This window comes from Agelaius phoeniceus, chromosome W (assembly GCF_051311805.1).
Source record: "Agelaius phoeniceus isolate bAgePho1 chromosome W, bAgePho1.hap1, whole genome shotgun sequence".
Taxonomy (NCBI): Eukaryota; Metazoa; Chordata; class Aves; order Passeriformes; family Icteridae; genus Agelaius; species Agelaius phoeniceus.
Window position 1 is genome coordinate 20,834,904 of NC_135301.1, and position 26,776 is coordinate 20,861,679.

Consider the following 26,776-nt stretch of genomic DNA (forward strand, 5'->3'; position numbering starts at 1 on the left):
AACAGATACTAAAATATATAATAGACTTCCAACCATAATATTAATATTATTATTATTATTGTAGACAATTTTGATAAATAATTACCAAAAAGAATATATTCATCCCTACTGTTTAAGCATCAATTGACTTTTAAAACATAAAGCATAAACACTGATGTTTGAGGCCTAGAAAACATTCATTCTATTGTTTAAATAATGATTTCAGTCTACAAGAAAACTGTTGCTTAGCTTTTCCTGTAACATCGAACAAAGAGTATTTTGTACTTAGTTGTTATCCTTTTTCTTTGTCCAAGTGAGAACACAATATGTCATTTAAAATATTCTCTCATTTAATTTACATTTTAATCTGAAAGAGAATATGAGTTTAAAAAATCATACCACAGCATTAACGTCCCTTTGCACTTAGAAACATATTTCTTGTACCTGTTCAATTTAAAGCAAACCTGCAATACTCTAAGCACCTGACTCAACTTGTAACTTCTCCATCACTTCTTATATTTTTTTCCCTCTGAAAATAACCAGTGTGAGCTGTAGCTTGTCTCACATGTGTTAAGTTCTTCACTGGCTTTGCATAAGGAGATTCACAAGCACATGAGTTATTCTACACTGCTTATTTGTCTTAAATATCCGATCTAAAACACATCATCTGATTTGTATTTCTTAATATTTTATAGGTGAGTTAGTTCTGAGTTATTTTTCTCTGTTTCCTGTGTTTAACCAAGATGCTGAAAGACCTTGTTGATACGTCAGACTTCACTAAAACAAAAGCTTCACACAGATCAGGCATCTAAACTATTTGTTCATTTCAAAAGTGGTATTTTGGCTACAGTATATTTTTTCCACTTGTGTGGTATGCTTTTGCAGCCGACTGCCGGGATGATGTAAAGTTTTGGTCCCCAGCGGCCATAGTTGCAGCATCTTTCTTAACTCCAAGAGTATCAGCAGCAGGTGCTCATGCTATTTTAAATAAGTTAGGATGTTGGCTTGCTAAACAAACAAATGCAACTTCTTTAGCAATTTCCAGTCTTTTGCTTGATGTAGATTCTATTCGCCATGCAACGCTTCAAAATAGAGCTGCGATTGATTTTCTCTTACTTGCACAAGGCCATGGTTGTGATGAATTTGAGGGCATGTGTTGCATGAATCTCTCTGATCATGCACAATCTGTACACTCACAGCTCTCTGAGTTACGGAGGTTAACTGGGAACTTACAGGTAGAATCAGGCCTTGGTATTGATGGATGGCTCAAATCTTTAAACTTAGGATCATGGTTACGTTCACTTATTAAGGTTAGCATTGTAGTAGCTATTGTAGTTTTGCTGTTAGTATTAGTCTTGCCTTGTTTTTGTATATGCTTGCAGAATATGGTGCGAAAGATGATAACTACTGCATTTAATCAAACTATGCTTGTTCAACAGAAAAACAGGGGAGATGTAGAGAGCTTTTTGGATAATTGGTTAGCTGAGAAAGGACATTCCGATGTGATACCGATGGATAAGGGTAAGAGAAACAAGCTGGGAACTGAGCAACCGGTGCCCAATTACTGACGAAGGTCACAGTGACCTTCTCTAAAACGGGAAGACGGGGGAGAAAATTGCTTGCCAGAAAATGTAGTTATCCCAAGGTAGAGAAATTAGAAGAATGTACACATAGGAGCAAAATAATTGTTAAGAGATAGAAGTAGGTGTGTTTGATCATAGTGTGCTTTAACCAATAATGAGCTCAGATTTTGCAATATGCATAAGCTTCATTAACACTAATATAAAAATGTGTAAGCTTTCAATAAACTTCGAGATTTGCTATTCATCGCATATGGTGTGTCGCATCTCTCCCGCCGTTACGACAAGGCCCTATACTACAGAGCTGCAGGATTTCACCCCTTTCACTTTACTCACTCAAAGCTCCATCTATCACTTGCTCAGACCTTCGACACTTGCACATCTCCTTCTCCATCTTCCACTTGCCCAGACCTTCAACACTTACACATTTCCTTCTATCTCATGTCTGTATGGTTTAATGTACAGGCAATGGCAGTAACATCCAACAAACAGTGATATTGCATATCATTCTCACCCCACAATCAGATCTCCCTGTGGTACACATCATATTGTTCCATCTCTTTGCATTATCCACCATGTGCAACCTGGTCCCTGAGCAAAGACAACCCCACGAATGGGTTTGTCTGTACTCAAGGCAGAATTGACCCACACATTCTTCCCTAACAAACCTCTGACATGTACCACTGGGACTTTATCTCCATCTATTACATTCAGGGACTCAGACTGGGCAGGACCTGCTCGGTTGGTGGAACCTCGGGTGTTAACTAACCAGGTGGCCTTTGCTAAATGCTGCTCCCAATTTTTGAAAGATCCCCCACCCAAAGCTTTTAGCTGGGTTTTTAGTAGTCCATTGTACCTCTCCACTTTGCCTGCAGCTGGTGCATGGTAGGGGATATGGTACACCCACTCAATGCCATGTTCTCTAGCCCAGGTGCTGATAAGGCTGTTCTTGAAATGAGTCCCATTGTCTGACTCAATCCTCTCAGGGGTACCATGTCTCCACAGGATTTGCTTTTCCAGGGCCAGGATGGTGTTCCGGGCAGTAGCATGAGACACAGGGTAGGTTTCCAACCATCCAGTGGTGGCTTCCACCATGGTCAGCACGTAGCGCTTGCCCTGGCGTGTCTGGGGCAGTGTGATGTAGTCTATCTGCCAGGCCTCCCCATACTTGTACTTGGACCATCGCCCACCGTACCATAGGGGCTTCACTCGCTTGGCCTGCTTTATGGAAGCACACGTCTCACAGTCATGGATAACCTGTGAAATACTGTCCATGGTTAAATCCACCCCTCGGTCTCTTGCCCACTTATAGGTGGCATCTCTGCCCTGATGGCCTGAGGCATCATGGGCCCATGGAGCTAGGAATAACTCTCCCTTGTGTTCCCAATCTAGGTCTATCTTTGACACCCCTATCTTTGCTGCCTGGTCTACCTGCTCATTGCTTTGGTGCTCCTCATTGGCTCTACTTTTGGGGACATGGGCATCTACATGGTGGACTTTCACAGGTAGCCTCCCTACCCTGGTAGCAATATCTTTCCACTCATCAGCAGCCCAAATTGGTTTTCCTCTACGCTGCCAGTTAGCCTTTTTCCACCTCTCCAGCCATCCCCACAGAGCATTGGCTACCATCCATGAATCAGTGTAGAGGTAGAGCTTTGGCCATTTCTCTCTTTCTGCAATGTCCAGGGCCAGTTGAATGGCTTTGAGTTCCGCAAGTTGACTTGATCCACCTTCTCCTTCGGTAGCTTGTGCAACCTGTTGTGTGGGGCTCCATACGGCTGCTTTCCACTTCCGGTTCATCCCTAAGATGCGACAGGAACCGTCAGTGAAAAGAGCATAGCGTGTTTCCTCTGGGGGCAGTTGGTTATATGGAGGAGCCTCTTCAGCCCTTGTCACTGGTTCTTGTTCTTCATCTGTGACACCAAAATTCTCACCTTCAGGCCAATTTGTAATTACCTCCAAAATCCCAGGGCGATTCAGTTTACCTATATGGGCGTGCTGAGTGATAAGAGCAATCCACTTGCTCCATGTGGCACTGGTGGCATGGTGAGTGGAAGGAACCTTGCCTTTGAACATCCACCCCAGCACCGGTAGTCGGGGTGCCAGGAGGAGTTGCGCTTCTGTACCAATCACCTCTGAGGCGGCTTGGACTCCTTCACAGCCAGCCAAAATTTCCTTCTCTGTGGGAGTGTAGTTGGCCTCAGAGCCTCTGTAGCCTCGACTCCAAAATCCCAGTGGTCGACCCCGAGTCTCCCCAGGCACCTTCTGCCAAAGGCTCCAGGACAAGCCATGGTTCCCGGCTGCAGAATAGAGCATGTTCTTCACATCTGGTCCCGTCCTAACTGGGCCAAGAGCTACTGCATGAGCGATCTCCTGCTTGATCTGGACAAAGGCCTGTTGCTGCTCAGGGCCCCAGTGGAAAGTGTTCTTCTTGCGGGTGACCAGGTAAAGAGGGCTCACGATCTGACTATACTCAGGAATGTGCATCCTCCAAAAGCCTATGGCACCTAGGAAAGCTTGTGTCTCTTTCTTATTGGTGGGTGGAGACATTGCTGTGATCTTGTTGATGACGTCTGTAGGAATCTGACGCCGTCCATCTTGCCACTTCACTCCCAGGAACTGAATCTCACGAGCTGGTCCCTTTACTTTGCTCTTTTTAATGGCGAAACCAGCTCCCAGGAGGATTTGGATGATTTCCTTTCCTTTCTCAAACACTTCCGCAGCTGTGTTCCCCCACACAATGATGTCATCAATATATTGCAGATGTTCTGGAGCCTCACCCCTTTCTAGTGCAGTCTGGATCAGTCCATGGCAGATGGTAGGACTGTGCTTCCACCCCTGGGGCAGTCGGTTCCAGGTATACTGCACTCCCCTCCACGTGAAAGCAAACTGAGGCCTGCATTCTGCTGCCAGAGGAATGGAGAAAAATGCATTGGCAATGTCTATAGTGGCATACCACCTCGCTGCCTTGGACTCAAGCTCGTACTGGAGCTCTAATATGTCTGGCATGGCAGCACTCAGTGGTGGAGTCACCTCATTCAATGCACGGTAGTCCACAGTCAATCTCCATTCTCCTTCAGATTTTCGCACAGGCCAAATGGGGCTGTTGAAGGGTGAGTGGATCTTGCTGACCACCCCTTGGCTCTCCAGCTCACGGATCATCTTATGGATGGGGATCACAGCATCTCGAGTGGTTCTATACTGTCGTCGATGCACTATGGAGGTGGCAATTGGCACTCGTTGCTCTTCTCCCGTCAGACATCCTACTGCAGATGGATTCTCAGACAGCCCAGGCAAGGTGTTCAATTGCTGGATGCCCTCTGTCTCTACAGCAGCTATCGCAAATGCCCACTTGAGTCCTTTTGGGTCTTTGAAATACCCACTTCGAAGGTAGTCTATGCCCAAAATACATGGGGCCTCTGGGCCAGTCACAATAGGATGTTTCTTCCACTCATTCCCAGTGAGGCTCACATTAGCTTCCACCAAAGTGAAATCCTGGGATTCCCCTGTCACACCAGCAATAGAAACAGGCTCTGTCCCCACATGTCTCGACGGAATTAATGTACATTGCGCACCAGTATCAACCAAAGCTTTATACTCTTGTGGTTCCGATGTGCCAGGCCAACGAATCCACACAGACCAGAAAACACGATTTTCCCTGACCTCTACCTGGCTAGAGGCAGGGCCCCTCTAAGCCTGGTTATCCTTCTTTCCCTGGGCATATGTCTTGGATGTTCCTTCAAGGGGATCAGACGTGGCATCATCAGCATCACACCTGGTGGTTCGGCTATGGGCAACTGGAGCTGCTTTCTTCCTGGTGGCTTCCTTCAATTCACGCACCCGTCGTGCCAGAACAGCAGTAGGTTTTCCATCCTACCTCCTCATATTTTCTCCACAGTCACGCAGTGTGACTGTGGTCACAAGGGTTTTCAGGATGAAGAAGAGACGAGAATGTTGACTCCATGATCAGAAGGCTTGATTTATTATTTTATGATATATGTTACATTAAGACTATACTAAAAAGCAATAGAAAGGAAAGGTTTCTTCAGCAGCTAGCTAAGCTAAGAATAGAAAAAGAATGAATAACAAAGATCTGTGTCTCAGACAGAGCAAGAGCCAGCTCTGCCATGAGTGGTCAAGAAATCCAAACACCCACAGGAGACCAATCACGGGTCGACCCGTTGCATTCCACAGCAGCAGATAACCATTGTTTACTTTGGTTCCTGAAACTGCAGCTTCTCACAAGGAAAAATCCTAAGAAAGGATTTTTCATGAAAGATGTCTGCGACAACGCATGTAGAACCACAGCTCTGTTCGTGGGGTGTACCTTCTCTGGCCATCTGGGGAACGTCTGCCTTGGATACCAGAACTTCTGATCTGTACTGCCGAGATTTGGAGAAGGTCTTCTTTAATCTCCTCTCTGAGCTTCTTATGATTCTCCTCTATCTTATCCTCTAAGTTCTGCAGATGTGTTTCTACCGCTGCAATTCTGGCATGTGTTGGGCCATGCACAGCATCTGCATATGCTCGGAGCTTCCTTGCCATATCCAGCACAGTCTCATCCCTCTCATCCCGCTTCATTATGGCTAGGGCAGAAGCATATTCGTGTGGCCCAAGTCGCACAAGTTTCCGTCACATCACAGACGTGCATGGCACCAAGTCTGGGTTCCTAGTTGTCACATCATCTGAGAAGATAATCTCTGCCACTGCCATCTCTCTCAGGCGTTGGATCCCTTGCTCTATGGTCTTCCACTGTGTTTGTTGCATATAAAGATCATCTGCACACAGGTATCTTTGTGCAACACTTTCCAAGACCCGTGCCCAGAGGCTCTGAGGGTTTGCCCCCTTCATCATTCCTTGGTCGATGACAGGATCATGTGATAGGGATCCCAAATGCCTCGCTTCCGTGCCATCCAGAATTGTAGCCTCGCCTGCAGCATCCCAGAGACGGACTAACCAACTAATTATAGATTCATCAGGTCGTCTGGTGTAATCCTTCCGTAAGCCACGAAGGTCCTTCAGGGAAAAGGACTCAATATTTGCATCTAGTCTTGCACCTGCTGCTTTGACTCCTGATTTTATGTCAGGAGGCATTGAGGTTCCTTCCCCTGCATCATCATCATCATCATCATCCACTGGTCGATTGGTCTTGTCTGTGCATTTCCCACTTCTGGTACTGGTAGCAACAGCCATTGGTTTAGCTGCTGGCTTACGCTCACTATCTGGTTTGGCTGCTGGCTTTGAGCCTGTGGTGTTGGCTGCAGCCTGAGTGACTGGGATAGCTGATTGATCTCCCTGTCCCCCTGCCTCCATCTGCTGTCCTACAGTCTCCAACAGAGTGCGATAAGCATGTGCCAGGGCCCAGCTCACTGCAATGACCTTTCTCTCCTTAGGCTCATCCTGGTATTTCTCTTTCAGATATTTCCCCACCTCAGCTGGGTTCTGAATTTGTTTATGGGGAAAATCCCAGACTATAGGGTCGGAGAATTCCTTCAGGATTTGGCCCATTTCCTCCCATTTCCCACACCACTCAGGATGTTTCACACCTGGGTCTACTCCTGAGTCAGGGGTCTCATCAGCCCGTCTAGAAATCTCAGCCCTCATTCTGGAGAAACAGCAGACTGTATAGAAGAAGGTTACCAGATTGAATACAAGAAAGATGGTTTCTCTAACATTCAGGGGAAACTGAACATCCTTCACTACTGATGCAACCGATTCATAGGAGAAGAAGGAAAGCAAAGGCTGAAAAGCCTCTTTTCCTGCTGCTCCTCCTCTAACAAACTGGATGAATAACCATAGCCAAGAACCATTCATACCTGGAGCAGACCCCAACATGTTTATAAACTTCTTGCACATCATTGCCATCAAGCCCAGCAGGATAGCTATTCTGGTCACTGCCCCTCTGCTGTAAAAACTATGTATTAGGGACAATACTAGAACTATTTCAGGATAGGAAAATAAACCTAGGGACCACAGAGGTATTAAAATCTCGAAAAACCCTAGGGACCAGAAGCACATGCAAGCCTTCACCCCAACACTTATCATGAATTCAAAAAGCATGGCTATTAACTGCTTCAAACAAACAGAGAGTAATGGCAACCAAAATACCCTCAAAACAGGGTTTTTCCACTCACTCTCTCGAGCCCAGCGTTGGGCGCCAAGATTTTGTTGTGGTTTAGGGCAAATTTGGAGGAGAATTTCCAAATTAGGGCTCCTCCAGTAAGCAAACCCACACAGCCCCTCCCCCCAACCGGTTCGGGAAGGATTCCTGGGAGAGGAGTGGAAAGAACCTGTTTATTTAACAAGCACAGCACCCCCCAGCACACAAAATGAACAATACCGGATGACACCACTCTGAAAAAGATGACAAATTCAGAAAGTCTCTCTTGAGGGGTGGTCACTCTGTTCTCAGTCCCTCTGGCGCTGGGGCTGCTGCTGCAGGCCAGAAGGTGCAGGATCTTGGTGTTTCTCAGGTCCCAGTCTGGAGCAGGTTCGAAATGATCAGAAAAAGGAAAGGAGAAACCGTCCAGGAAGAAATTGGACAGTTTAGCTAAACTAGCTAATGAGCAAAAGCAAGCAGAAGCGAAGCAAGCAAGAGCGAGAGAGCAAAAGCAAAAAGCAAAAGCAGCAAAAGCAAAAGCTGCAGTCTCTGTGTCCCGCCAGGCTGATAAGAAAACCAAAACAAAACTTTCCCTCTTCAGAGCCGGTCTTAAAGGTACAGAACATAATATCCAACATTAACAGAACACATGAATGGGGATACAAGCATCATAACGCCACCCTAGGACACTCTTCATGTTTTTTCTGCACTTAAATAGGAAGAACTACAGCTCAGTTTGTGGAGTGTACTTTCTTTATCTGGAGAACTTCTGTGTTGAATACTAAAACTTCTGATTTGTATTGCTGAGATTTGGAGAAAGGTTTTTTTAATATCTTTTTTGAGTTTTTTGTGATTTTCTTCTATCTTATCTTCTAATTTTTGCAGACCTGTTTCTACTGCTGCCATTCTGGTATGTGTTGGGCTATGTATAGCATTTGTATATGTTCAGAGCTTTTTCACTATATTAAGTACAGTCTCTTTACTGTCATCCTGCTTTATTATTGTTAAAGCAGAAGCATATTTTTGTGGCTTAAGTCGTACAAGTTTTGCTACATTATGGATATATATGGTATTAAGTCTGAATTTATAGTGTTTACGTCATCTGGGAAGACAATCTCTGCTACTGCTATTTCTCTTAAGTATTGAATTTTTTGTTTTATGGTCTTCTACTGAGTTTGTTGCATATAGAGATTGTCTGCACACAGGTATCTTTGTGCTACACTTTCTAGGATCTGTGCCTAGAGGTTGTGAGGGTTAGCCCCCCTCATAATTTTTTGGTTGATGATGGGATCATGTGACAGGGATCTTAAATTCTTTGCTTTACTACTGTCTAAATTGTAGTTTTGCCTGCAGTATCTTAAAGGCAGACTAACTAACTAATTATAGATTCATTAGGTCTTTGAGTGTAATCCTTTCTTAGGTCATGAAGGTCTTTTAGGGAATAGGACTTAATAGTGGTTTCTGTATCAGTTGCTTTAACTTTGTCTTTTGTATCAGTAATTGGTGTTGAGGGTCTTTCTCCTGGATTATTATTGTTGGTTATTCGCTGATTGGTTTTGTTTGTGTGCTTCTTTCCAGCAGTGACTGCTAGTGGTTTAGGGTTATTGTCTGGTTTAGTTACAACTTGAGTAGTTGGGGTGTTGGCTGTAGTTTGAGTGATTTGGGTAGCTGCTGATTTATCTCCTTGCCCTCTTGCTTCTATTTGCTGCTTTACAGTATTTAGCAGTGTGCAATAAGCATAGGCCAGGGCTTAGCTTATTGTAATGAGCTTTTTTTCTTTAGAGTTATTATGGCACTTCTCTTTCAGGTATTTCCCTACTTCAGCTGGGTTCTGAATTTGTTCACGTGGAAAATCCCAGTTTACAGGGTTAGAAAATTCTTTTAGGGTTTGGTTCATATTTTATCATTCTCCACACTACTCAGGATTTTCCATGCCTGGGTCTACTTCTGGGTTAGGGGTCTCATTAGCTCTTCTGGATATTTCAGCTCTCATTCTAGAGAAGTTGTAGACTATATAAAGAAAGCTTATTAGATTAAATACTAGAAAGATGGTTTCTTTAACATTTAGGGGAAACTGAACATTCTTAAAAAGTGACATAATAGATTCAAAGAAGAAGAAGGAAAGGCTGGAAAGCCTCATCTTTTGCTCTTCTTCTAACAAACTGGATGCAATTACTAATAAATCCCCAAAACATACTATTGGAACTGGGACGCAGGGTAGGATGAAGAAACTATAAACTATACATATCTTGAACAGACTCTAGTATTTTTGTAAATGCCTTATAAATCATTATCACTAAGCCCAGCACAACAGTTATTTTAATTCGTGCCCCTTTACTGTAAAAACTATGTTAGGGACCATAATCTTAGTGGCTAGAAAGGTATTGAAACCTCAGAAAAGCCTAGAGACTAGAACTATATGAAGGCTTCTACCCCAAGAGACATTATGAATTTAAGCAACATGGCTACTGACTGCTTTAACCCTCTACAGAGCAAGCACAACTAGCATGTAATTAATAAAGGGTTTTTTTACTTTCTCAGCCCCACGTTAGATTAGAGGTCTGGAGCATCTCTCTTATGAGGAGATACTGCAGGAGCTGGGCCTGGTTAGTCTGGAGAAAACTGAGAGGGGATCTCATTAATGCATATAAATATCTCAAAGGCAGGTGCCAAGAGGATGGTGCCAGATTGTTCAGTGGTGTCCAGCTACAGGACAAGAAGCAATGGCCATAAACTAAAGCACAAGGAGTTCCACCTCAACATGAGGAAGAACCTCTTTCCATTGAGGATGACAGAGCACCAGAACAGGCTGCCCAGGGAGGGCATGGCGTGTCCCTCTCTGGAGACATTCAAAACCCGCCCAGATGTGTTCCTGTATAACCTGCTCTAGGTGACCCTGCCTTGGCAGGTTTGGACTAGATGACCTCCAGATGTCCCTTCTAAACCTAACAATTCTGTGATTGTAGTATAAATATCGTTGTTGAAGTTTTCATTTTTTTAGTAATTTTTTTAGCTTTTTGATTTTAAAAAAGTATTGAATATACACATTATGCTATTTCCTCTATGCATTTAAAGCTCAAAACAGCTGAATATACCAATATATAGCTTCTTTCTCAGAGCTCTCTGAGCAGAGAAGTATCTCATTTATGTTTAATTGTCTAGTAGCTGCTTGCCCTAAGCCTGCCTTGTAATGACTTTGAAATCTGTGCTCTGAGAATCCAGAGTTTGGAAAGACAAATTTAAATATACAAATCTAGTCTTGAAAATCCTATCATTGAAGTTTCTAGATATTTGGACCCTGGCCCCTCACAGTCTTACAAGGACAAAAGTAAAAGACTAGAGGCGCTCTTTCCTCTTGGGACGATCGTCCCACTTTATTGTGGAACCACTCCAGGGAGGTCCAAGGGAGGCAAAAAGAGGTCAGAGGTCTCTTCCCCAGAGATTTTAAGCCCAGGGGAAGGGGAGTGGAGGAGAGGGGCCACAGCCAATGGGATACAAGTGAGGAGAGGACAAGGGGAGGAGTAGACCAGGGAGAAACCACCACCACTGGGGCTTAGGGGAGAGGGGAAGACCATGTGATATGAGAGGGGAATCCCATGAGGATACAAACATACTATTCAGTGCAAAATACAAAACCCAGTGCAAAACAACAACTAAATGAACTATTTAGTGCAATACAACACCGATATTCCTTCTTAAACTTTACTTTTCTGTTTTTTCACAAGGTAAAAATATTTGTGTAACAGTATATATTAATTCAATGTTCTGGTCACTATTTGAGATATATGGTTTAAACTTATTTCTTCCATGATGACAGTTATTCTTGTATATTACATATAGGGTTAAATTACAGCATCATCATAAACATTAAGGGTGCATGATTCATAGGGAAAAGAGGACTGATATATGCTTGCTTGTGGAGCTATAAATTAACATTCAATGTTAACTTTCAAAAAGTTCTTCCAACCATCTTGTGAATGTTCTGTGCATCTAGAAACCATCTAGGAAACCACAATATTTTTCTAATATTTTTCTTTGAAAGTCTCTAAGTGAACACACCTTTGGATTAGTGTGTTACTCATATAATTTTTAAAAATCCATGAGAGATACATGTGGACAAGTAGAAGCTTGTCTTGAACAGAGGGTGTTCCCAAGCAACTGACCCCAGACCCACTGAAAGAGACAGCAAGGGGCAGAGCCTGCACCAGGCAGCACAGGAGATTTAAGCAGGCAAAAATAATCAGTCCAGCTGACTGCAACAAACAAGCATATATATTTCTAGTAGGCAGGCACACAGCAGCAGCAGCATGATAGCCACCTGGCAAAAAGCAGTGTCCTCTGCTTTTCCTGAGCTTCTAGCATCTGGGAAAACCAATGGAGCCATACAGACAGAGCTCCTATTCAAGGATGCAACTACCCAGGTTTCTGGCTGTGGGATGTCTGAAGGGATATTCCTAGAGATGGAAAGTGATTGCAAGCAAGACTGTGGGAGCTGTGACCAGATTGATGAACTGCTCTGCTTGGTGGCTGAGCTTCAGGAGGAGGTGAGCAGCAGACTGAGGAGTATTTGAGAGTCTAAGAGGGAGATGGACACTCCATCAATGGAGCTGTACTCTGCCATCTATGATGTATAGAAGCCAACTCAACATGGCCACTATGGAGGCAGGTCCAGGATCTGCTTTCTGCCAGAGGGAAGGCAGTATCACAAGGGATAAGAAATGGTAGAAGAAAGTTGCAGCATGGAGCAGTAAGAGAAAGTAACCTCCTTACCCTCTAAGTTACTCTCTCACATACCCTTATAGAACAGGTACAAACCCATGGGTACAGTAAATAAAGCTCATAATGAGAAAGAGGAGGAACCTGTGACCTGTGCAAGCAGTTTTGTCAAGGTCAGAGACCCCAAGCCCTCGCAACAAAACCTGCATTAAGACCGTGTCGTGGTTTGAGAGGAAGTGAGTTTTTTGGGATGCTGTGGTCAAACCAATAGGTGCTCAGATTTGAATATTGGCACCTGGTGTGGCCACTGGGGACATGGATATGCCTCTGAGAACATGGGGGTTAAAAGCAGAGAACTCCCAGGAAAACCTCTCTTGGGTTCCGGTGAGTGAAGAGTTCAGACCTCTCCCCTGCCCAGCTGCTGTGGCTGGGCGGGGGAGGGGAAGCCATGTGGCCAGGTGAGGTAGGCCTGGGCCCTGAGGATGGAAGGGTGGAGGAGCACCAAGAGACATCTGGCAGCCCCCCCCCTCCCCCCCCCTCCCAGGAGAGAGAGAGAGGGAGAGAGCAGCCAGCCTGTGCCTGTGCCACCTTGAAATTTGATAGCACGGCCTGCGAGAAGGTGCCCAGCAGGGCAGCCGTGGGAGTTCTGGACAGGCAGAGCCTGAGATTTTTAACCCTTTTCTTGGATGATGGAAACCTTACAAATGCTGATCCTCCTGCAGTTGAATGAGAAGAGAGATAGGGATGAATAGCAGGAAATGGGCAAGTGTGATGAAAGTCTGTGCTAGTGAAAGATGTCCGAGAGAAGTTGAGAAGAATTCTAGGTGGCAGGAGATGATGGAGTGGCCTTTGGCTGGACTTTTCTTGTATAGCCATGGACAGAACCATGTTTCCTGTGACACGGAGACTGCATCCAGGGGGAGGCAATGGCTCAGAGCCAATAGAGTTCAGTGTTGAGACCCCTTGGCCCCAGGGGGTGAAATTTGGGGGGGACAGGTGTCCCAAAAGTGAGAGACTGTGCTCTTTTTGGAACTGGACAAAGCACCCTTAAAAGGAAAACCCTAGAAGCAGCTCTGGTCCATGTGCAGTGGTGAGAGCACTGGACATGGAAGGAAGAGGTCACGATGGCAAATGTTCTCTGGGTGGTGCCACGAGTGACATGGGAACACAAGAGGTTTCAACTGTGTTTCCAGGGGAAGCCTATGGCACAAGAAGGACTCCTCTCCTCTTGAACTGAGAATTGATTATCTGAAGGGTGGTGATGGACTGGGAGTTGGTGATCTGAGGGGTGGCAACTGAATTGAGAGTCCAAGGTTTTGTCTTACTGTGATGCATTGGGAACTTGGTTGGAGGGAGGAGGAATGTTTGGAAGGTTTTCATCTTGAGTTTTGTGTGTTTCTTTTATATATTGTAGGTTAATAAAGTTTTTTTCCCTTCTATTCCTAAGCTGGAGCCTGCTTTGCTCTATTCCTGGTCCCATCTCACAGTAGACACCAGGGAGAAGGTATTTTCATGGGGGCACTGGCATTGTGCCAGCGTCAAACCATGACAGACCAACACTAAGGAGAAACAGCATCGAGTTATGGTCATTGATTCCCTCCTGTGTGGAGCAGAAGCACCTGTTCTCAGACCAGACCCTCTTTCCAGAGAAGCTCGCTGCCTCTCCGGGCCTGAATTAGGAATGTTGCCACAAGATTGAAGAGCCTAATTCAACCTTTAGACTATTATCCATTCCTGCTTTTTCAACAATGTACAAAGTGTCACAAAAAAAAAAAAAAAAAAAAAAAGTAAGGTCAATCAAAAGAGACTTTAGAGCCCAGGGAAGAATCCTAAAAAGTTCAGGAGCACAGGTAGTGTTTTCCTCAATCCTTCCAGTAATGGAAGGAGACTTTGGAAGAATCGGGCAAGTCCAGGATATCAATGATATCAATACCTGGCTCAAAACTGGTGCCTGTACCAAACTTTGGGATTTTAAACCATTGAAGACAATGTATGCTGGGGCCTGATGGGATCCACCTGTCCCAGATGGGACAAATGGGTCTGTGGGCTTATGCTGATGGGACTAATCAGGAGAACTTTAAACTAGAATCAGTGTGGGAAGGTGTTCTGGTTTGAAAGCAAAACCAGTTGTTAGCGTTCAGGAACACATAATCACGGAATGATTATATGCAGGTGCTTTTGTTAGCATTCAGAAACATATAACCACGAAAATGATCATATGTCGGTGCTTTTATTAAGAGCTCTGGGTGTCAGGAGTATTCAACTCAAATCTGACTCCGACCATACATCCGAGATGAACATGTTTTTATATTCTATCGTTATATAACTTTCATGTTAATTATTAAACTTATATTGTTCTATTGTATACATAGATTTCAGTCAAGCATGGCTTCTCATGGTTCCCCCTTAAATTTCTAACATAGTTTCTCATGATTCTTCTTATGATTATACAATAATTATATTTAGTTACTAAACAATCATCACATCTAACAATTATATCATTTATCATACTGCTTATGCAGGTGCAACACAAAGCCTAACATTTCAGAGTCTATTTTAACATTTTCCCAGGTCCCCACGATCATTGTCCCCCCTTTGAAAGCATTTTCACTTCACTATAGGTATAAATGTTTTCACTTGATACAGTCCTTTACTTCTCAATTATACTTGACAATCTTCAAATCCAGGGTAGATGTAAACGTTGTTGTGGATGCTATCACGAACTGGAGAACCAGAAGATGGTGGGCGTGGATCTCGTGTCAGTGCCTTTATTATTTTCTGGTTCCAGGACGTTTTCTTCTGTATCTCTCCCTTTAAGATGCTGTAAACGAACCAAATTGCTAAGAATACAATTAGTAAGATTATCACACTCTCAATGATAGATTCAATCCATGAACTCACATTCCACTCTAACCCTTTAAAGATTTTTCCTAACCAGCTTGTAGTCAAATCCTTTTGCTCTTCTTGTGCTTCATGCTCTATTTGTTTCAACTGATTGATGTCACATTCTACATCTGCAGTTACATTTGGGATATGAACGCAGCAATGATCAACTTGTCCCTTTAAAAATCCACATTCTCCATGCTCTTTCAGGAGTAACAAATCTAAGGCCAATCGATTTTGGAAAGTCATTTTTGTGGTGGCTTGTAATTGTACGTTTAATTCTTTAAATCCTTCCCGGGTGACTCTTGCCAATCTATCTACCTGACCTATAAGTTTGTACAGCATCTCCCTACTCCGATAGTTTTCTATAGGACCAAGTAATGACTCTAGGGCCCACCCAAATTTCTCTCCACTAGAGGGTTCTTGCCAAGTGTCATCTGGATTTTCATTGTCTAGAACTTCTCGTCTTGCTCTTATCTGCAGAAGTTCATGTTTTTCGTTAAATGGGGACTTTTTCCAAATTGGACATAAAGTAGGGAGGCTCAAAGAAATTTCCTTTACTTTCCCATCTACAGGCAGATGTGTTGTCCAGGTACCATCACTTGTTGCCCATACTAATTGTCCTGGACTTCGGATTGTACTTTTACTACATCCCACTAGTCTTTTATAATTCACTTTCCCTTGTTTGTGTTTGATCCCTCTGCAGGCACAACCAATTTGCACGGCTAGTGCCAGTGGTGACGTTTGTTTTATCTCTATGTTATCAGAAGTGCAATCATAAGTTTTATTACGTGCCCACAGTTGGTTGGGCCAACTTTGTCTGCCTTCATTCTACTACTAGTGGCAGTGTTCGTTACTGCTGGATCTGTTTCATTCTCAGAGCCTTCCCATTTAATACACCAAGGGGTGTTTGCCATGTATTGGAATTTTTCAATGGACCACGCACTGTCCCAGGGCTCTATATGACCTTTCCAATCTTTTTCCTCACACTTCCACACCAGAGTGGTCTCTGTGATATTTTCTCTAATCTTTTTATAGTGTGGCAAGCAGCATTCCCAATTTGCAATGTCTTGATCTTTAACCCACCACTCTATGATTTTTCCTACCTTGCCATGACTTCAAATACAGTCCCATTTCCTCAGAGGCCTCATCCACTCCCCTGTTACTTTCCAGGTTTCTCTGACTACTTGCCTTGACTCCGGTATCTGTTTACATGCAATTGTTTTGTTCTTTTGTATTTCAGGTAAATTAGATGTTATGATTCCCCAACTTATTGGGTCTCCCACTGCCTTTGGTATTGGCAGACAGGCAGTTACTCTGCTGGTGTTTTGCATTTTGGTGAAGTCTTTGACTAATCCAGTCATTACATTCTCAGCCCGAATTGCATTAGAAACCTTTATCACCTGTGTTTCTGCCTGTACCTCCCTCTTCATTCTAGAATGAAGAATGGTTAGTTGATCTTTTTGCATTCCACATCCCAAAGATATTAATAACCATAAAGTGAGCATTGGCACAACTACTGATAACATTTGAAACAGTTAAACACATCTTATCTGCAGCTTTGTTGGTCCTACAGTTTGTGCAGTCCACTGTCCAGGACGGACTTTCTTCACTCGGGTGTAGTGTATTCAGGAGTCTACTCCAACCACTTTGACTGCTGTGAAAGTAGTCAACAGTACCTGATAGGTCCACTCCATCTCTTTTAATGGTTCTTCGTTCCAAGTCTTAATGTACACTTCATTTCCTGGGTATATGTTGTGAACTGGATTCTTGAGAGTCAGCGGCCTATTCCACACAAGGACTCTCCGAAGCCAAGCTTAAGTTTTCCAGAGAGACAGAACATAATTATACACTTCTGGCTTTCCCGTGACATGTACATTTGGGTTAGGTTCAGGAGATTCATATGGTTTCCCATACAATATCTCATAAGGGCTTACTGTCATTCCATTCCTAGGTTTTATCAGGATACTCAACAGTGCTATTGGTAAAGCTTGGGGCCACTGCAGTTTGGCTTCTTGGCATATTTTACTGATTTACCTCTTTAATGTCTGATTCATCCTCTCTACCTGTCTACTTGACTGGGGTCTCCATGGTATGTGGAGGTCCCAAGTTATTCCCAGCAATCTACTTACTTCTCTTACTACTGTGGCTATAAAATGGGGGCCCCTATCTGATGATATCCCTAGGGGAACCCTGAACCTGGGAATAATCTCTTGTAGTAACCACTTAACTGTTTATTTTGCTTGGTTTGTGCGACAGGGAAGGGCTTCTGGCTATCCAGAAAATGTGTCAACCCCCACTAACAGATATTTGTATCCTCAAGTTCTTGGCAATTCTACAAAATCCACCTGCCAGTAGTCTCCTGGTTCTATTCCTACCCGAATCCTTCCAAGCTGTCCCTGTCGTCTAGCCACTGGGTTGTTTTTCAAGCAGATCTCACATTTTGACACTACTGGTTTTGCCATTGTTAAATTGTCCTCATGGAAGCAATGTTAAGGCACATGCAAGGCAAGGAGGGTATCCAAGACAGCCAGCATGGCTTCACTAAGGGCAAATTGTACCTGACCAATCTGGTGACCTTCTATGATGGAGTGACTGCAATGGTTGACAAGGGAAGACCAAGCAATGTCATCTACCTAGAATTCTGTAAGGCCTTTGACACAGTCCTACATGACATCCTCATCTCCCAATTGTAGAGACAGGAATTTGAAGGGAGAACTACTTGGTGGATAGGGAATTGGCTGGCTGGATGTAGCCAGAGAGTTGTGGTCAATGGCTCTATGTCCAGGTGGAGGCTGGTGACAAGTAGTGTCCCTCAGGGCTCTGTCTTGGGACAAGGGCTCTTTGATATCTTCATCAATGACACAGACAGTGAGATCGAGCGCACCCTCAGCAAGTTTGCAGATGACACGAAGCTGAGCGGTGCAGTTGACACAACAGAAGGATGGGATGCCATCCAGGGAGACCTGGACATGAGCCAACAGTGTGCACTCATAGCCCAGAAGGCAAACAACATCCTGTGCTGCATCAAGAGAGGTGTGGCCAGCAGGTCGAGGGAGGGGATTCTCCCTCTCTACTCTGCCCTCATGAGACCCCACCTGGAGTACTGTGTCCAGGTCTGGGGTCCTCAACACAAGAAAGATGTGGACCTGTTAGAGTGGGTCCAGAGGAGGCCACGAAGATGATCTGAAGGCTGGAGAACCTCTCCTATGAAGACAGGCTGAAAGTGCTGGGATTGTTCAGTATGAAGAAGAGAAGGCTCAGGGGAGACCTCATTGAGGCCTTCTAGTACTTGAAGGGGACTTCTAAAAAAGAGAGAGAGTGCAACTTTTTACATGGATAGATAGTGATAGGACAAGGGGGAACAGTTTTAAACTGACAGAAGGCAGGTTTAGATTAGATGTTAGGAAGAAATTCTTTACTCAGAGGGTGGTGAGGCACTGGAATAGGTTGCCCAGAGAGGCTGTGGATGCCCCATCCCTGGAAGTGTTCAAGGCCAGGTTGGATGGGGTCTTGAGTAATCTGATCTAGTGACTGACATCCCTGTCCATGGCAGGGGGGTTGGAACTAGATGATCTTTAAGTCCCTTCCTGTGGAATCCTCTGAATCCTTCCCCCTCAGGGAAATCCCCAGAGCCTTGCCTTGGAAGAATTTACTATAGAGTTTTCCCCACCTAGGCGGACAGAAAAGACTTCCCCATGGAGTCTTGCACAACACCATGAATCACTCCAGTTCCTTTTCCCATATGTTCCAAATTCTAGTAGTTTCTCCTTTCCCTGTTTCCTCATTGGTTGTGGTATCCCTGGTGGCTGGCCCCATCTTCCCTGTAGGCCAATGGCCTTTGCCCTGCCGTTTGTACCGCCCCCGTGCCCTCCCATACTTAACCTTGTGGAGACCGAACGGTCTCGTGTTTTGTCTCTGGTTTCCCTTTGGTGTGCTGCAATAAACCTTTGCTGGAACTGACCATACAAAAGGCCCTTCTGCCTCTCTTTGCTGAGCTAGCCGTGTGTCATAGTTTGACATGGGAGGAATTTAGGGAAGTGATGCAAAAGCTTTGTGTGCAACTGATAGTCTGTTGAACCACTGAGAAGCTGAACACACCTCTGTGAAAAACACATGTTAAAGACGAAAGAAACCCGGGAACACCTTTTTCTTTCCCAGCCGGCAAGAAGGTAACATGCCCTGGGCCCGCTGGACCCCATCCTGGGCCGGGCCAGGCAGGCTCTGCCACGGGAGGCCAGGGGGTCAGGGGGGCTCCGAGCCCCGTCCTGGCTGGGCCGGGGCCCCAGTCCGGCTGGCCGCGGCTGTTAAGATCTTGCCGTCAGGTCCCCTCCCCCCAGCGCGGCTGAGACGAGAGGCAGCCCTGCAGCCGTGCAGAGTGGCCCTGAGGCTGGAATTGAATGCAGAGAAAACCAAAAACCAACCATGAAGCCGATCCTGACACAGCCGCAGTTCCCGCCACAAGTTACCCAGTGGGTCAGGTGACCATTTGAAGGGCCCCAAGCAACATGTTAACTCTTTCAGTGCTTCAATCCGCCCTCAAGTGAGAGAAAGAAACAATATGCAAACATGTGAAAGAACAACATAAGGACATCATAGTCAGTGAAAAAGAAATTAAGTTGCAGATGGGAGGGATGAGGAGATACCTTGATTTTGGAGCTGAAATCCTCTTGTAAGCTATGGAGAAAAGACTCTTTTTCCCTATAACGCATGAAACTATGGAGAGATGAAGGGTTCAAATTGATATCGCGCAAAGGCCTCCATGCTAAAGTAAGTAGATGTTAAAGTAGCTGTGATCCCATGAGAAGTTTGAACAGAGAAAGAGAGAAGAGTAGTCCTGTGCCCCCAGGAAAAGAAGATCTCTGTTCCCAAGGATGAAGATGATTTTAGAGATAGATAATAAAAACTTTTGCCTTTGAACAACTCATCTTTAAAACAATACCCCATAAGTTGACATGGCCCATCAACAAGCTGTGGGAAGGCTTGTAGAAAATGGAAGGGACTTCATGATAACAGGGTTCCCTGGGCAGCTGCTATAGGTAAGGAAATTGCGAACCACGAGAGAACTGGTTTTTTTCACTCTTGTGGAGAAGTCTCCATAACATTAACAAAAAGGACTGCTCTCCCTAAGTGAACTGAAGAAAGACTATTTTAGAGGTAGTAAACTGACTAGAAATTTTAGGTTTTGTTTCTTTACATTGTCAGTGAGAAAGAAAAAGTTGTGGGGAGAGGAGAAGTGTTCTGAAGGATTTGTTTTAATTCTTACTACTTTTTTCTTTTAGTTACTGTTAATAAAATTTTCTTCATACCCTTTTAAAGTTTTGAGCCTGCTTTACCTTTCTCCTAATCCTATCTTCCTATCTCACAAGAAGTGAGTACATAGGTGATTGACCAACACTGAAACCCACCACACTCATCAGGCAATTGGTTGAGAAATCTCAAAATTAGTGAAATCTCAGATTTTAACAAACCAAAACCACTACATGAAATTAAGTGTTTCTGCCTGGTTTTGAACTGAAACCGCCACACCACGGTGAGTGTGGTGTGTGGACTTGACTGCTTTGCCTGAATGCCTATCCAAGCGGCTTTTCCACAGGAGATGCTTATTGGGGAATAAGTACAGGTAGCAGTATCCACCATCTAAACCCCACGCTGCTGCACCTTCCAACCCAAACCATTCTGGGATTCTGTGGTAATCTGTGCTTGAAACCTTGTTCAGATTCTGGGTTGTGATAGGGCAATGAACCAAATAGATTGATGTCAGGGATAGCTTGGAGATCTAGTGAAATTAATGTGCAATTGTATAATTCTGTCAGAATACTTGCCAGGATCTTTGGGGAGGTGGGCAGGGGGGCTGCAGAGGTGGCTTCTGTGACAAGACACCAGAAGCTGCCCCCATGTCAGACTGTCAGACAGAGCCAATTCCAGCTGGCTCCAAGACAGACCTGTCAATGGCCAAAGCTGAGCCAATCAGCAGTGCTGGTGGTGCCTCTGTGATAAAATATTTAAGAAAGGGTAAAAAGCACTGTGCAGCAGCTGTGAGGGAAGAGTGAGAAAAATGCAAGAGGAACAACCCTGCAAACACCAAGGTCAGTGAAGAAGCAGGGGGATGAGTTACTCCAGGCTCTGGAGCAGATGTTCCCCTGCAGCCTGTAGTGGACCACATCAGAGCAGCCCTGCAGCCTGTGGAGGGCAGGAATTGCAGCCTGTGGAGAAATAGCCTAAGTAGGAGCAGGTTTTTCTAGCAGGATGGGTTTTTCTGGCCAATGGGTGACTCATGCTAGAGCTGTCTGTTCCTGAAGGACTGTACTCTGTGGAAAAGGACCCATGTTGGAGCAGTTTTGTGAAGGACTGAATCCTGTGTGAGGGACACCCCCCCCACTCTGGAGCAGGGGAAGAGTGTGAGGAAGAATTAGTGGCAGAGATAAAGTGTTTTGAACTGACTGCAACCCCTTATTCCCCATCTGCCTGCACTTTTTGTGGGGGAAGGAGGTACAAGAATCATGAGTGAAATTGAGCCTGGGAAGGGTGGAGGGGGAATGTGTTTTTAGTTTTGTCTTTGTTCTTTGCTATCTTACACGATTTTTATTTGCAATAAATTAATTTTGCCCATGTAGGAGTCTATCTTGCCCCTGACAATAACCGGTAAGCAATCTCCCTGTCTTTATCTTGACCCATGAGCTTTTCCATCTTATTTCCTCTCCATGTCCTGTTGAGGACGGGGAGAGTGAGAGCACTTGGGTGGGCACTTGGTGGCCAGCCAAGGTCAACCTGCCACACCTGATCAATTATTTTAGTGCTTAGCAGCCTTGAAATGCTGTGAAATACATACTAATGAGAGGTTACTGGAGGAGCTTTAGTCATGGCCTTGAATTTTGAGACTTGGACCAGTATAGGGACTCATGTGAGACTGCAGGAAATTAATAAGAAGCACTAGTGACTTTCAGCTTCGGCTGTGTTTGTGTTTATGAGCCTAGTTGTCTCACTTCTTCTGTAAGTCAATGCACAATCTAGTATTTCCGAATGAGGAAGGTGAAATTCCGAATGGTGACAGTTTGTATTGGTTTTCAGTTCCTAGAGTGATTCTGGGAAAAGATGCTTGCTAGACATAAACTTTAAAATGCTGAATGGGCACAAACATTGGTATGCTATCCCGGCAAAGGGCAGAAAGCATTGCAATAAGTCTATTAAAGAACAGGGATATGCATATCTAGTACTCTATAGAAATTATACTTTTTGACAGAACAGCAAAGAAATTCAGAGCAGATTTCCCAGTTTTGGTGTTTCTGAAAAAGAATTGCTGACAGGGAGCCACAGACTCTGCATACTAAGCTGAGGATGCTTTATGATTTGTATTATGTGGAAGCATATGGTTTTCTCACTGTTCCTGCCATTTTCAAGGAGTTAACTAGACAAATAAGGTAGTACCACTTCCCAGGAATATCATATTAAGAACTTATGTTACTTCTGTTTAAGTTCCCGTGGTGTAAGTTCATCTTGGGTGCTTATAAGGGTGCAAGATCAAAACCCTCCAGCTACCTTTTGCAAAAATGTGAGCTGCTTACATGAAGTTAAGCTTTAAAATGCCAAGTTTGAGGTTTGGATAGATTGACTACATTTTAGCTTGAGTCTTTACTATTAGAAGATGATTCATTTAGCCAGGGATTAGCTCCCCATATTGTTAAACACTGGTTCAGCTATGGCACCAATATCAACATACGAAGTGCTGGTGTCACCGAGTCATTTTGAATTACAGTATTTAACATAGATTTGCTGTGAGAGCACAATGCATCTACAGTGATTTTACCTGTAATGCAAGCTCACCTATGGTAAAACAAGGATGGGGAGAAAAATGATGGTTCAGACTTAGTTTTCTAACATTCAGGAAGAGCCATGTTGTTTGCTAGTGTAAATATCATGTAGTCTGTTTATTTTTTTGGAAGTTGAGCCATTGAACAGCTTTAGAGTATTGGCATTTACACTTTGTGCAGAAGGAAAATGTTTATTTTGATTAATTAGTTAATGAAATTGCCAGTGATTACATGTACGCAAGTGTATATATACAGAAGTTATTTAAATAATGAGCTATCCTGCTTGAAAAGAGCCATTCCTAAAATATCATCTTTTTCCAGATCTGTATTATGGTGGAGAAGCTTTCTCTGTAGAGCAGCCACAGTCCTTTACTTGTCCTTATTGTGGAAAGATGGGTTATACAGAAACATCTCTTCAGGAACATGTTGCTTCTGAACATGCAGAAACATCAACAGAGGTGGTAAGCCGCTTCAGCGTTGTTTTGAAATTACAGTGAAAGTATATGAAAATATCCAGAAAATAAGGTGGTTTTTTTTCTTGAAGTATGTGGTAATTTGAATGCTGACCAGGAAGGTATGTAGCATACATACACACTATGCTGGTGTTTTCCCTATTGACTCCTTGAGCTATTAACAGTGCCTACATCATCACCTTTACCTCTCTCTAGAATTTCTCACAACACTCCCTCATCAGTCTGTCAGTTTTGCAGCCAAGTCCCTGGGTCCTTGTTGTGCAGGCCACTAAATCCTGATGTTACAGAAAAGGTTAAACCTTTGTAAAAATAAAAACTTTTTAAAATATTGATATATTGATTTTCAGTATATTGGGGGTTTTTAATAAAGTGGCCCCTGCTGTTTCCCTCAACCCTTCCACTTGATTTTTTCTGATGATTTCAACAGTGGCCATTGATGCAGAGCAATTACATACCATATAAATAGCCTACTGCAACAGTATTTTGCTTTTGTTTTTGTCAGTAAGCATTCTCCTTAAGTCTTCTCAAGTCTACATCTAGATGTTACTGTTGCTTGTGCCAGAAGGTCTGAAATTTTTCTGAAATGCAAGGTGACTTCTTTGCTATTGAAACAATAAAATAATAAATAACTTGGATTTTGATACTCTTAGAAATAGTTTGTTCTCAACCCTCATTACAGTGTTGAGAAACTACATGCTTGCACTGCTTTTTGTTCAGACAATTTTCTTTTTAGGAAAGTTCGTAGCCTTGTTTTTAGATTTCCCTTTATGGTGCAGGTGTATGTTTTGTATTTATTTCTAACACTCACTTCACTAATTCAACAGTTATGTATGTTATCAATCCTAAGTTAAATTCTTGACCAAGAAATTTGGGTATCTTTCCAGCAGTAGGGAATATATTCATATTTGTGTGTGAATACTGTTTATGCCTGAGGAATGTATGATTACAGAAGGACATTCAGGGAACTGTTGTCTAGTTATTTTTGTTGTAGATCCCTATAGATATGTGCATGCTTGAAGAAATTTTTTTTGAGAACTTATATGGGAGAAGGACAATCTCTCCCCTTAGCACCTGCTAAGGGCCTTATATCAAGGAGTAGTAGAAGAATTAAAACTGGTGTAAGACCCCCCCAAAAACTCTCTAGACGAACCTCTTAAAAGGGCTTACGGTTTTTCATGTACTCTGAGTTAGATGCACAGGAGAAATACCATCAAGATATTCTCAAGAGGTCAAAATAACAACAACAACAAAAAACGTTACTGGCAACTTCACAAAATCAGGGAACTTTGGTAAAAGTTTAGAGCAACATTCAATCAACATAAAGCATTTCACAAAGCATTAACTTCAGTCCATTCAGCTTAGCAAACTCCAAGCCCATTTGATTTTAAGTTAGTCAAAACTCCAAGAAGAGGGAATTAGAAGAAAGAGAAAGAGAATAAACATAGAAAAGAACAAACATAGCTGCCACTCCTGGTTCCAGCAGTGTTCAGCTGATAGAAATTCCAAGACGAGGTAGGGTCAAGACGTGTGCTCTCCTCATGCTTTGGTTTAAGTACCCTTTGGCTTTCCTGGGCCCTTCCCTCAGGTGGGACTTCTGGTCATCTGGCCACTCTGGGGCTAGATTGAGGCTCCGGGGATGAGATGTGGAGCATTGCCTCCAGTGTGCCAGTGATTGGCAGCCACTGTGGGGCTGGGATACAGGCCCGGGGAGAGTGGGGTGTACGAGGCAGTGCATCACCTCGCCAAAGGCAAGGCCCGACCTGTTCCTTCCCCTCACACACGCACCCAAAATGTTTTGAGCCAGCAATGTCCTCCAGTCTCTCACAACTGGTCAGCCTGTTCTGAGACTCAAGTGTCTTGGTCTTCCCTAAAAACATATGAATTATTGGTCTATATATTTTTCATTTTTAGATTTAAAACTGGAGTAATTATTATTTCTCCATTAAGTGATTAAGGATAATGGTCAGAAATGCAGGACATATTCAGATGGATGATAGTTACTGTTGATATTGGGTTTCAAAAGCAGCATTCAGGCAGAGGGGTCTTTTTTAGGGTTGCAGGTCTGAAAATTGTAAGAAATGCAATCAGATATCACCTTTGAATCAAGTTTCAGAATGAAGACATCACTTTTCTGCTACTCAGTCACATTTAGCAGATTCATTTTGTATTTAGTAAGGCAGCAACTAGACTGAAGTGAAAGGTCCAAAGTGGGGAGGGTCAACCTTGGCTGGCTGCCAGATGCCCATCAAGTTCTTCTCTCTCACCTCCCTCCCCAGCAACAGGATGGGTAGAAAATATGGCAAAATTATAATTGGTCAGGATAAAGAGGGGCATTACTCAGCTCCTCAACATTTCCTGCAGCTTTCTTCAGAGCACATCCACCTGATCTGATGTGAGATCTTTCAAGGGCTGAAGGGGGACAACCTGTGTCACCATGGTCTTCTCCACTGGCTGCAGGGGAATCTCTACTGTCTATAGCACCTCTTCCCCCTCCTTCTCCACTGACCTTGGTGTCTGGAGGGTTATTTTTCTCATATTTCCTCACTCCTCTTTCACAGCTGCTGCTGTGCAGTTTTTTTACTTTCTTAAATATATTATTACAGAGATGCTACCACCATCACTGATTGGCTCAGCTTTAGCCAGGGACAAGTCTGCCTTTGAGCTGATTGGAACTGGCTCTGTTGGCCATGGGGACAGCTCCTGTTGTCTTCTCAAGCCAAAAAGTCTTTAATGTGTACAGTAAAAAAGGGAGCATGGCACAGATCAGATAAAGTAATAGTGAGAACAGATAAGTTAATATTATGGTCAGCAGTGGTTAAACAGCTATAATAATTCTATGTTTCCTCTAATATGCTCCGGTCAGATCTGTCATTATCTCAAACCCTTTGAGTCCTAGGTTGCATGCCAAAAATACTGGTCATGGTTTAATCCCAGCTGGCAACCGGCATACACAGCTACTTGCTCACTTCTCCCCTGCCCCTAGGGGGATGGGATGGCAGAGGGGGGAGAGAATAAGGAGGGTAAAAGTGCAAAAACCTGTGGGTTGAGATAATAGGGAAATCAAAATCTGCCTATGCAAGCAAAGCAAAATAAGGAATTAATTCATTCCTTCCCATTGGCAGGCAGATGTTTAGCCATCTCCAAGAACACAGGGCTCCATCACGTGTAATGATTTCTTGGGAAGACAAACACTGTAACTCTGAACCATCCTCCTTTCTTCCCTGTGTTTTTTAT

General features: G+C 43.8%; 1 protein-coding gene across 2 annotated transcripts in view; it reads left to right on the forward strand.

The window, feature by feature from the left end:
- LOC129132412 (E3 ubiquitin-protein ligase KCMF1-like) overlaps nucleotides 1–26,776 on the forward strand; it is a 127,739-nt gene that overhangs the window by 87,535 nt on the left and 13,428 nt on the right. For both annotated transcript variants that reach the window (XM_077193172.1, XM_054651476.1), the window contains exon 3: nucleotides 23,391–23,530. In XM_077193172.1, coding sequence (XP_077049287.1) covers nucleotides 23,391–23,530 — 140 coding nt within the window. The remainder of the gene's footprint in view (nucleotides 1–23,390; nucleotides 23,531–26,776) is intronic.